At 50.4% G+C, this 11937-nt stretch overlaps 2 protein-coding genes across 2 annotated transcripts; one reads left to right on the top strand and one right to left on the bottom strand.

Moving 5' to 3' along the window:
• Positions 1-455: 455 nt before the first annotated feature.
• On the top strand, positions 456-3850 carry LOC100840179. Its single transcript, XM_003580420.4, has 7 exons — positions 456-622; positions 1176-1311; positions 2062-2152; positions 2695-2814; positions 2899-3021; positions 3359-3477; positions 3574-3850. The coding sequence occupies exons 1-6, from the start codon at positions 589-591 to the stop codon at positions 3443-3445; spliced, it is 591 nt and encodes a 196-aa protein (XP_003580468.1). The 5' UTR covers positions 456-588; the 3' UTR covers positions 3446-3477; positions 3574-3850.
• Positions 3851-4611: 761 nt separating this feature from the next.
• Positions 4612-5163, bottom strand: LOC104581417 (probable transcriptional regulator RABBIT EARS). The gene has a single exon (XM_010228938.1). It carries the CDS (start codon positions 5161-5163, stop codon positions 4612-4614), a length of 552 nt encoding a protein of 183 aa, XP_010227240.1.
• Between the last annotated feature and the right edge of the window lie 6774 nt (positions 5164-11937).

Here is an 11937-nt window from a genome sequence, read left to right as displayed (position 1 = left end):
ATTTAATATATTGCTATAAATACAAGTACCTGGACGTGGTCCAATAGATCGAGAAGTCTACATTGGCCAAGGACCCATGGTGTATATGCGCGACGAGAGATTCCATGCATGCATGTCGATCCATCTATTGACAGGATCCATCCACCCCTGTACGTACTACTACTTCTAGTTCCATGCAGCAGCTACTTTCTTTTTTTAAAATATGTAGCAGCTAGCTATACGGAGTACAGAGTACTAGTACCGCGCCGTGTGGTGATTCTTTCACGGATCGGGGGATCCCTAGTCTCTAGGATCTTTTTTTTTAGAGGACTCTAGGATCTTAGCTAGCGGCTTTTTCTTAGGGTTACAGCCCAATTAGCTTTCTGTATAAGGCCAGAGCACTGGGCTATTAATGGCTTAAACCCCAACTTATCCTGAAACTGTTTTGAGCCCAACAACGCCTTTCTCGTTTCTCCGGCTGATGCATTCCCCCGCTTCGATCCGGCCACGTGTGCACCGCTCTCTGATTGAAGCCGGCGGCCAGCAGGAAAGGCCGCCGAGTTCATCGCTTCGTTCCCCTTTCCTTTCCTCCGCACCTGCTCGGCGGCGATGGCCGCTCCCTCCGCCGCCCTCTCCATCTCCGGTGAGCCTTCTCTGCTCCTCTAGTCTTGTATTTCTTGGGCTCTTGCTTCAGTGTTACCCTCATGGATACGTATCGATTTGGCCATCATCACTTCTGTGAAATTAGTTGAGCAACGAGATGTTTACCATGCTGGTTCTGTGTTTAGGGCTAGGAGTAGATTTACAGAATTTTGGTTTAGGTAGCTACTTTGCGCCGTGTTCTGTACTGAGTCCAAGGAAACGAGCTACTATTAAAAAGATTTCAGAAATTAGGACGAGCTTTCAGGTCAGGTAAGGGAGGCTACGAGATTTTCAAGCTTGTCACACTTTGAGAAATTAGGTCTTTTGATGCGGCGTGGTTGTATGAACACCTAACTGCTGCTTGTTCTACTCATAGTGCAACTGTATAGTGATTCTATCTCCCGCCCTTTTGAAATCAAATCATTACGGGGCTTGTGTTTTTGCTTGACATATAAGTGGGCCTTGCTATTTCTATGCAGTTTGTAGAAGTATTTATTACACTGTGTGCCATCAATTGTTTTTTGAGAGTTTTGTTTCCTTTTGTTTTGTCAAAGGTGCGGCACATAGCAATGCATTTGGCTGCAAGCCGAACAAGTTGATCTCGAACAGAAATGGCTTGCAGGTGGCAGTTCCCTCAAGTTCAAAAAATGCAAATCTTTGTGGAAAGCTAACCATCTGCCGGGCACAGAGGTATTGTTTTCGATCTGTTACTCGATTATTTATGTTCTTATGCTTGAATGATCACAGCTGGAGCACTAAATACTCTGAAGTAGTTGACCGTAGGCAGAGTTGCTACAATCAGTTTCCATCTTATTATACTATAGTTTTTTTTTCCTTGTTCCTTTTCTTTTCTTTTTTTCTTTTCTTTTTTCGAGTCCCCTTGGCGCTCCTTTGTTGCCTGCTTGTACTTGAGCTTCTTGTGCCTTCTTCTTAATGGAAAAGACACGCCGCTCGGCGTGTTCGAGAATTTCTTTTTTTCTTATTATACTATGTTTTATGGCAGAAAACATGTAGCCTGGTTCACTTAGAGTTTTATAGCTTAAGTGACAGCAGAGAACCAGAGATGACTGGTAATCATTAAGTCTGTGTTCATGTTACACTCTAGTTGCTTATGATTTGAGAACCAGCAAGCTGAAATGGGGCAATTGTATACTGAATGTACCATTCATATCAGGCTGAAAATGATCTGTGCTGAAGATGTCCTTCTTACATTTCGGTGCAGTTAAGGCATGTTGTCTTGAAAGTCAAAAGTGTTTGCTAAAGTGCTTCCCAACTAGGTTTGGACTGTCATCATCACCGATGACATCTCCTGGAATTTTGGGTTTGGACAAAGTTTTTCATGCTTGGATATCTTGTAATAAACTAGTGTAATGTGATATGCTTTCAGCTGCGTGCTATATGCTTTTCTCAGATTTTGTCTCCTGTGATTTGATTCCACAGTGAAGATTCTAAAGGCGGGGGAGGATTCTTGGCTGGATTTCTTATAGGAGGAGCAGTTTTTGGAACACTTGGATATGTCTTTGCTCCGCAGGTATTGTCAAACCATTCTTCATTGTAACATGTGCATCCTTCTAGAAAGGAAATATAGAACCATCATGCTTGATCAACAATGCTCTGCCTTACTGCATAGCAAGTCTTGACAATGAAGCAATGCTTGCTATTGCTACTTGGCAAACGAAATTAAATATTCTAAGATAGACAGAAAATCTGAGTGGGGAGGAGTAGGTCGGCGCTTGGGTACCGTGGTGACGCTCGGCAGATGCAAGGTGCCTCTCTGGCAACATAAGAGAGGGATGGGGGAAAGAAGGGCCATCCTTCTACTTCCTGTTTCCCTCGTTTTGATGATTCAGTCCCCTCACATATCGGTTTACAATTGAATCTAGAATACAACTAATTCAATCTATCTTTTCCTTATTGAAAAACCTAAACGCAACTTAATGGCCAAGGAAAAGGAGTCCTAGTTCTCTAGGAGTCTGCAGCTGCTGCATGCGCCTCTGTCTCTGCAAACACTAGCAGCCAGGTGTATGACTGGCCATGGCCCCACATGACATTTGTTTTGTCATTCTTGAGCAGATCAGCAAAACTTTAGATACATTGTTGGATGACGATGGACAAGATGGTGAGACTGATGAGCAAGGCATCGAAAGGGTATCAAGGCCACGCAATGGCCAATACTATGATGAAGGTTTAGAGGTAAGGAGCCTAATTCAGTAGCTCATTTCCTGACTTCTACATGGAAGGTATTATTTTGATAACTAAATATTTGTGGTGTTCCAGAAAACTCGTCAAACACTGGGCGACAAGATAAGCCAACTGAACCTTGCAATTGACAAAGCGGCGTCCCGACTGAGACGTGTGACCGGCAGTGTCGAAAAAGAGCTTGTTAAAGATGAAAGCGAAGTAGAACCATCATAGAACTCATACCTTTAAAGTGTTATTTTGTGTCTGTATAATGAATATTTATGTATAGTATTTTTTTGAATGAGAATTTATGTAAAGTAGTCTTTCCTTGCAAAAAAAGTGCTCCGACTTTCACTTTTATGCACTCAAATGTTCAAGTTAGTGTAAATGCTCTTCAAATGATTAGTTATAAACAGATCTTTACAATATTATTCTTTTGCTGGAAGTATGAACGAATGGAATTCAATTATAATTTTCTTCTGTGTTAGCTTATGAACATTATTTCCGTTAAGCTGTGCTATATGAAAACTAATAGGGTTTCCACTTTATTTTACAGATTGAAATATCCTCACTGAACAAGAATGGAGTTTTGGAGGAAAACTTGAATGAACATGGTTTTGTGCAAGGAGAAAGTGCAACATAATGAGTAGATTATGTGGGTAGCAGCTTCGCCAGGTGAGTCTCACCTCCATATTCATATGTTGCAGACATCCAAATCGAACAGCCTATAGGCTATAGTCCACAATGAACCTTATGGAACTGAAATTGCAGGAAATATTTCAGCGGACAAACTGATGGGCTGGAAACGCTATTCAATTAACATCAAAATGATTTCAACTAGAAATTTCATTTCCTTGGACATGTTTTTCTGTGTTCAAGCTGTATTGCTGTAGTAGCTCTGTGTGCTCTGTTTTCACGACAGCTCCAAAACTATCATGAGAATTGTATTATTTTGAGCTGGGCACCCAAATAGATGGGTGCCATACGATTCAATGTATCTATTGTGTGTACTGTTACTGGTAACCAATGGCTTGTGGTTATAATTGCTTGAGAAGACTTCCTAAAAAAAACAATTGCCTAAGAAAGACAGAACAATGTTGGGAATTCGACATCTAGAGTTCCGCATGGTGCGCTGCCGTCAGTGATAAAAATCCCGGTTAAGTGCTCTACCCTGATTGTCCCCCCACTTATATTTAGCAGATGATTTGCAATGCCCCATTAAAAATTGATGATTTGAAACACAGAAACAGGGCGCACAAAAAAACAGGGCGCACAAAAAATTGTCAATTCTTGCATCTACAGGTACAAATAATAACCATTGGGTGTTGCATCATACTCCGTACATGATACATGCTGCCATGCTGGCACTAAAATTATGCAAGCTTATCAATGGAATGAAATGACAGACCATCGATTAATTAAAGAAACAAAAAAAATCGAAAAGTGCGGCTTCTAGATGGGTATCCTGGGACCGGACTCCTCGGTGCTTCCTCAAACTGTCGGAAATACAGATACTGGTAAACCCTGCCAGAGAAAGCGACATGATGGAACTGAGATCAATCGAGGCGTCAAGGCCCGTACTCCATATATTAGTGATAATATTCTTAGTACTACTTTGCACCCTTTTCTCTTCTCCTCTCGTACGTCTTCCTCCTTTTGGAGGCTGCTTGTTTAATCCCAATTGGTAGCTTAATCTTACGCCATTATTCGATGAAACAATGACTCGAAATGGTAGAGCTAGAGCACGAATAAAGAATCACACGTCAAGAAAGAACAGCGCGCAAAACACTAATCGTCGTTCGTCCTCGATCATGGCCAGCCGAGGCGCAGCTCTAGGTCAATGCTGCTCTCGTTCTCATCGTCACTTAGCTCGCACCGGCGGCCCAGCTCCATGGGCGCGGCCGAGAGCAGCACGTTGCCGCCGGCGCCCGGTATGAACACCCCCCGCGCGCCATTGTTGGAGTTCAGCACGGGGTAAATCAGCGCGTACTCCGCCGCCGCAACGGCGGGCTCATCGGCCGGAGACGGGGACGAAGGCGGCGCCAGCGCCGAGGCGGCGGCGGAAGCGGCGTAGTGGCCGCGCATCTTGGCGCGGTCGCGGCGGTGCACGTTCATGTGGCCGCCGAGCGCCTGGGCCGAGCGGAACTCGCGGCGGCAGAAGGCGCACGTGTAGGAGCGCGGCGGCCAGGACGCGCCGCCATCGGCATCCTCGTCGTGCGCGGGCGCGCCGCGGGTCGGCACGGGCCAGCTCCAGAGCACGGCGGCCGCGGCCGGCTTGAGCCGCTGCTGCAGCAGGTGCTGCTGCTTGAGGAAGTTGTGCAGCGTAATGTGCTTCGTCTCGGTGCTGCTCGCGGGCGCCATTAACAAGCTTAATTAAGCTCAGCTCGATCGGCTTGCTTAGCTTCGAAGCTGTGTGTGCTCGTTTTGGTAGGGACTGACCGACGAGACGACGTTGGAGCGGCTTCGGGGAGGAGTATTTATGAATGGCGGGCGGTGGTCGCTGTCCGGGCTGGGAAGAGAGACAAAGGGGAGGAGAGGAGCATCGGTTGTGTCGCGCGCTGTCAACATTTTGTTCATGTCTGCAAGGGTGCGACACGCAGAAGAGCTTGCCCGGACTGGCATGGGTAGTATCACCTAGGTGTGCATGCATGCTATGTAGGAGCTGAGTCGATCGATGGGAGGGATAGCTAAGGGATCAAACTCTCTCTTGTGGATTGGCACAATTGTGTGTCATCTGGCTGATATTCGGCGAGATGTACATATATGTACTGTTGAATCGGCATATACCGAACGGTCTATTTTATGGGGCTAATGAGGTCTTGGAGTTAATATGGGTGGGAATTTGAACTACTTGTGCTATTTATGGTATTGAGCCACATTTTCAGCAAAGATAACGGTCAGCATAGAGTCGTTTTAGATAGAACGAATCAAATTTCACTGAAACCAAATCAAACTATAACAAGAAGCGCTAGCCAGAGAGACTTGGGTTTTTAATTAGTTGCTCACTATTGTGCCATGGAAGCATCATTGGAGAGCAGTGAATGCATGTGGATTGGCTGAGTAATGCCAATGTATGACATGCTGGTGATGCTATGTAAATGTTACCTATATAAAGCTCTTAATAATTCTTAAGAAACGCCTTAATCATTCTGCATGTTGTCCCTATCTTCTACTCAAAATGTACGATCACACTTTTGAAACACCAAAGTAAGTCAAATTCACAAAAGTCCATGTATTTGTACTCACTCCAATCCTAAATTCTTGTTCTTTTTTTAGTTACACTATGTACAAGCTGTGCAATTTTATAAAACTAAAACAACAACAACAAGAATTCAGGATCGAAGGGAGTACAAACTATTGTTGCGGGAAATTTTCCCATGTGTTTTTTTTTTGGCAGAACAGAAACAGCATGCCATTTATTAATTGCACAGCTTGTACATAATATGTGGAGTTTTACAAATCTCTCTAATAAAAAAGAGGGATAATTCTTATGTACTCCTGACTAACTTCTACCTGAAGGAAACTTTGGTTAGTATGTATCATCCAAAAACAAACATTCCGAACCTGAACCTGCATCTCACTAGCGCTTCTCTCATTCGGTTTCGTGCTAGCTAGCCATAGCTAGTCAATTGCTTTCCTGGAAGGTAAAAGGCGCGCCCAGGGACAACAGCTGATACATATAAAGATTTCAGCAACTGGCATGCATGTTGCCGGCGGCATATATACAGAACAAGAGCAGCTCACGTTCCAGCTAGTCAGCTACATATAATACCTCTTACTCAGTACGTGCACAGGACATGCTCGGTGACGTTTCCCTCGGAAAGGAAATCCAAAATTAGGTAAACAGCGTGTCTGATAGTACTAGACTCCAGGTCTTAAACTAGCTAGGAACTAATTTTGAGCTGTTGTGAGGTGTTTTGGCCCAGTGAATCTCTTCCTTCCACACATATAACGACTAAACTCGCGGGGCCAGACGGTTGCACATACTACTATCTCACATTCCTCTCATGTTAATTATATTATCTAGCTAGCTGTTGCATGTATATATCTCTTGTTTAGATTAAAGCAGCTAGCTAAGCCCCTCGGTTCCTTCGCCCTACGTACATGTCCTTGCAAGAAGAACTAGTCCACTCTCGCTTCTAGAATCTCCACTTTGACTCGCACATTCACTTCGAATTACCGAGTCGCAGTCAAGTTGACAGGCGATCAAAATAATCTAGTTACGTATGTACTTATAACTCCAGTTAAATCCTAGAACACATACACACTTAAGTACAGTACGTGTAGTTAAACTAGTTTAACGTTGTCTCGTGGGTTAAAAACGTCTCTGTCGACGTCTGCCGCGAGGTCCAATAGGAGGTGCGTTCCTTAATTTGTTGTCGTCCTCGTGGCCGTAAGTAAGTTTTTTTTTACCGGCGTATGCCGAGAAACCGTGCCGCTGTGTTGTCGAGAGCGAGCAAACACCGAGACTGGGAGATTTTTCTTGCTCTAGTGTAAGTACGTACCTAGCTAGGTTGTGTAAGCCAATCAGAAGTGAGGATCCGTACTCAAGTACTGCATTGATCGTTGTTCACTACGGGCCTGATGGGGCCTTTTTCGTGCATATGGTCGATGCATCTCATGCGTGATTGTAATGTCTGTGTTCGATATGTTATTACTTTTTAGATGGGAATGTTCGTGTGACGATATGTATGAAGTGTATGAATTTCTTTTGACGCAACTTGTGATGTGTCTGCTACGTAGGCATGAATGAGATATATACACCCTATATACTCTGAATGAGAGAAAACTGATTTGTGTTCCTAAACCATTCTTATTTTGTGTGATATGTTTTCTTGTTCTTCTTCTCATTTTTGGTTGCATGGAAGAAGATTAATTTGTGTTCCTACGTTGGACAAACTTAGAGAAGTTTGATTTAGAACAATCCTAAATATACAGCTGTTTGGAAACAGAGAGAGCACCTCGGAATGGTTTAGGTTCAGTCGGATACATTTTTCTTGGCATAACTCGTATATTTTCTAAATTTCGAAATATTTGTACATTTGGGGTTGTTCTGTCGCACCAGTGGCACCCAGGGTACCACCTTTGCCCAATGCGTGGGTCGCCTCACTTGCTCCCCGCAAGGACGGCACCCCGGACAGCCCGGTGCGAGCAGTCCGGGAAGCCACCAGCCCGGCAGGACTAGCCGGGTTGCGGGGGTTGCCTCGGATGGCAGCGTGAAGATTCCCGTTAGGACGGCCCCCAGGAAGGTCACTTGCCGGGGAGGGTGTTCCCTGGTGCAGGCGCTTACAACAGGGCCGGCGCCCAATGCAAGCAGAATATTGGCACCACGTGGCCGCCCGGCAGGCTCCTCATGTGCAGGGCTGGTCAGGGCGTGGAGTATGGCACAAGCAAGCATTAAATGCTCTGACAGAAGAGTTGTTCCCCGTCTAGTCAGCCCACAGTGAGTGGTTCGCAGTGAATCTAAGGCACGTACCGCCCTAGCTAGAGCACTTTGCACCATGCATGCATGCCAGTGCAGTAAGGGCAAGCTGCCTAGGTTCTTTACTCGACACTTGTCCCCCATGCACCGAGGCACCTTTGGTATCCCCTTGAGTATAACAGGAGGACCATCGCCATCGGTTGGGGGGTCGGGTTCTTTCTAGGTTACACTCCAGTGGAGTTTGAGCGAGAGCCTTTAGCCTAGAAGTAGCAAGTAGCCACTTATCAGAAAAGGGAAGAGAACACCCCGGGGCTTCCCCGGTAACCTGTAAACACATGTTCATTGGCTAATATGAACTCAGAAGCAGGACGTAGGGTTTTACACCTCCGGGTGGTCCGAACCTGGGTAAACAGGCTTGTGCATTGTACGCTCGTCATTGGCCTCGCCGGCGATCGCCGGAGCGATCCCCAACACCCACTGCCGAACCAAAAAGGGGGTGCCTCGCATCCCTGGTGTCCAAGCCCCGGGCTACGACATTTGACGCACCAGGTAGGGGGCCCGTGCGGAGAGCTCGACGGTGACCGCCGGCGCCAACGTCTGCAGCTACATCAGCTTCGTCTCCTCCGACGACAAAACCCGTCGCTATGCCTCACAAGCGGGCTGGCGACCCTCGGATCGACCCGCGTGGTGCCCCAGCGGCGCACACGCGATCACACGACGTGCAGCCCACGTTGCAAGGCCAGGAGAACCCTGAGCCCTCCCGGGTGCAGCAGCAGTCGCAGCTGCCACCTCCGTCTCCTCGGTCGTCGGCGGACAACCAGCTGAGGGGGCCAGCGGCTCCCAACGCCAGAGCCAGTCGCGCGAGCGGCCACGACGCTGCCCGCGCTGGCCAGCGAGTCCACTCGCGGGCCGAAGACGCGCAGCGGCAGTTGCGCCACGAGAACACCGCGTCGCGTGCGACGCCGACGGGATGCCGCCCTACTCACCCGGGGGCACCGAGGGACAGGGCGGAGGGAAGCCGGTCAGAGAATCGGCAGCCTCCCGCCCAAACCCCGGTGGAGGCTATCATAGCCGCGCGTGTCATGGTGCGCTACGAGCCACCGCAAGGCACGCCGGCGCATGAGGCGTGGAGTGCGGAGCTGGACGTGCTCCTTGCGCTCGCCGCCCAGCAGCCGCAAGGCGAGGGCGCCCCTGCTGGTTCAAGCCGAGGGCAGAACCCGGGACGCGGAGACGCGCCCCGCATCTTGGGGCAAGGAGAAAACCCTCCCCTCCCTCGCAGGGAGGGCAAGGAGGCGAGGATTCCGAGGGGTCCTCGGATTCGTCACCGACCGTTACACGGGGTGACGCGCTGGGTATCCTGAACGCCCGCCAGCAAGAAGACCTCCGCCCGCGCCTGGAGCGCCGGCACCGGCGTGAGGCCGAACGCCAACGCCTAGAGGAATAGGAGGATGCTCCCATGGGCGCCGAGGACGGCTGCACCGCGTTCACCCGCGAGCTGCGCCGAGTGACATGGCCCTGCAAGTTCCGAGCACTGGCGCTTGGGACGTACGACAGGACCGTGAACCCCAAGGATTTCCTCCTGACCTATACGTAGGGGATGCATGGCATCGGCGCCGACGACAAGGTCAGGGTCAACTGGTTCTCGATGCTCCTCAAAGGATCGGCGAGGACCTGGTTGCTCAACCTGCCCGCCGGGTCTATAGCCTCTTGGGCTGACCTGCGCGAGCAGTTTGTGAGCGCGTTCCAGGGCGGATACAAGCGCCCGGGAACCATGCGGAGCTGCACACCATGGTGCGGAAGCCAGGGGAGACGTTGTGGAGATTCGTCAACCGCTTCTCCAGTCTCTCCTACTCCACTCCAGAGGCGGAGGCTGCCACCATCATCAACACCTTCGCCATCAACGTCCGCGACCCCAAGAAGCTGAGCACGCACTGGACCGGACGACGCAAGAGCTCTACGCCTTGGCGCACAAGTGTGCCATGGCCGAGGAAGGGCGTTTGGCGCCTAAACTTGCAGCTAAGGTTGCCGCGAGTCCCGCTGAGGGCTCGCAGTAGAAGGGCTCCCGGAAGCACAGCGGGAAGCAAGTCCTTGCCGCGGAACCGGGGGCTACCTCGAGGCCTGCGAAAAAGGCCTCGTCCGCTGGCGGGTCTGGTGGCAAGCCGGACGACGCGCCCCGCTGTCCCATCCATGCCAACGCCACCCATCACGCCCAGGATTGCCGCATCCTGCAGGGCATCAAGCAGAGGCGCGAGCAGCACCACAAGGAGCGCCGAGCAGCCGGCGCCTGCTTCAACTGCGGGGACATCGGGCATCTCTCCCGTGACTGCCCGAATGACCCCAGAGCTGGAGTGAAGCCGGCCGGCGGGGATGCCTGCAGAGAGGAAGCTCAAGGGGGTCGAGCCCAAGCCCGCGCCGGCAGGAAGCGGCCTCCCCGGGGATGAGACAAGACTCGTGCTGAGGAGCAGCGCGGGTCCGACTACAGTGAGGGCGACGAGCCTGGCTTCCAGGAGCCCCGCGACGTCACCTGCATCCATGGGGGAGCTTATGCTCTCTCATACCATAGCGCGGTGAAGCGCCTCACCCGGGAGATGTGTGCGCTGTTGCCGGACATGGAGCCGACAGCCGTTGAAGTGGTCGCACGTGCCGATCACTTTCAACTATGACGATCACCCAGTCCGGCAGCTGGGGTCAGGGGTTCTTCCCTTCGTGGTCTCACCGATCATCAACAACATGACGGTGACCAAGGTGCTGGTGGACAACAGAGCGGGGTTAAACCTCCTGTCCGCCAGGTTGGTGGAGAAGCTTCAGCTGCCGCTGGAGCAGATGAAGCCCACCGACCCGTTCCGGGGAGTAAACCCCAGGATCGTGCGCCCCCTGGGCGCATCACGCTGCCGGTTACCTTCGGGTCCCGGGAAGCATTCAGGACTGAGCACCTCGTGTTCGATGTGGCTCACACCCCGTTGCCGTACAACGGGATCCTTGATCGGGCAGCGCTGATCAAGTTCATGGTGGCAACCCATTGCGCCTATGGCGTGATGAAGATGCCGTCCACGTATGGAGTCCTTTCCATCAAGTGCGATCTTAAGGACGCGGCTTGGTGTGTTGGCGAGGTCGTTAAGGCCGCCGCCGCAGCCGATTCTGGTGACGAAGGCGTCGCCGGAAGCGACGGCTCGCTGCCGGGTGACTGCCCCGCAGCGAAGAAGGCTCGTGTTACCCCGCAGCAGCTCGCCGAGGGAAGCACAGGCTCGAGCTCGCGCCCCGGCAAGGGCCAGAAGCTCAAGGAGGAGGCCGCCAAGGTGAAGAAGCTACCCCTCCAGGCCGGCAACGAGGAGCGCACCGTCACCCTTGGTGCGAACCTCGATGCCAAATAGGAAAGCGGCCTCATCACTTTCCTCCGGGAGAATGCCGACGTGTTCGCTTGGGAACCATCGGATCTTCCCGAAGTCCCTAGGGAGGTGATCAAGCATCGACTTGCGGTGCGTCCAGAAGCCCGCCCCGTCAAGCAGAAGATCCGCTGACAAGCACATGAGCGCAAGGACTTCATCAAGCAAGAGGTGGACAAGCTGAAGGCTGCGGGGGCTATCAGGGAAGTATTGTACCCAATTGGTTAGCGAATCCAGTTGTAGTACCCAAGGGGGAAAATAAATTATGCATGTGTGTAGACTTTACTGATCTTAATCGTGCATGTCCCAAAGACACTTTACCTATACCCC

The sequence above is a fragment of the Brachypodium distachyon genome, chromosome 5 (genome assembly GCF_000005505.3).
Source record: "Brachypodium distachyon strain Bd21 chromosome 5, Brachypodium_distachyon_v3.0, whole genome shotgun sequence".
Classification (NCBI taxonomy): domain Eukaryota; kingdom Viridiplantae; phylum Streptophyta; class Magnoliopsida; order Poales; family Poaceae; genus Brachypodium; species Brachypodium distachyon.
Note: the sequence above shows the minus strand (reverse complement) of the source record. Positions and strands in the feature narration are given on the sequence as shown.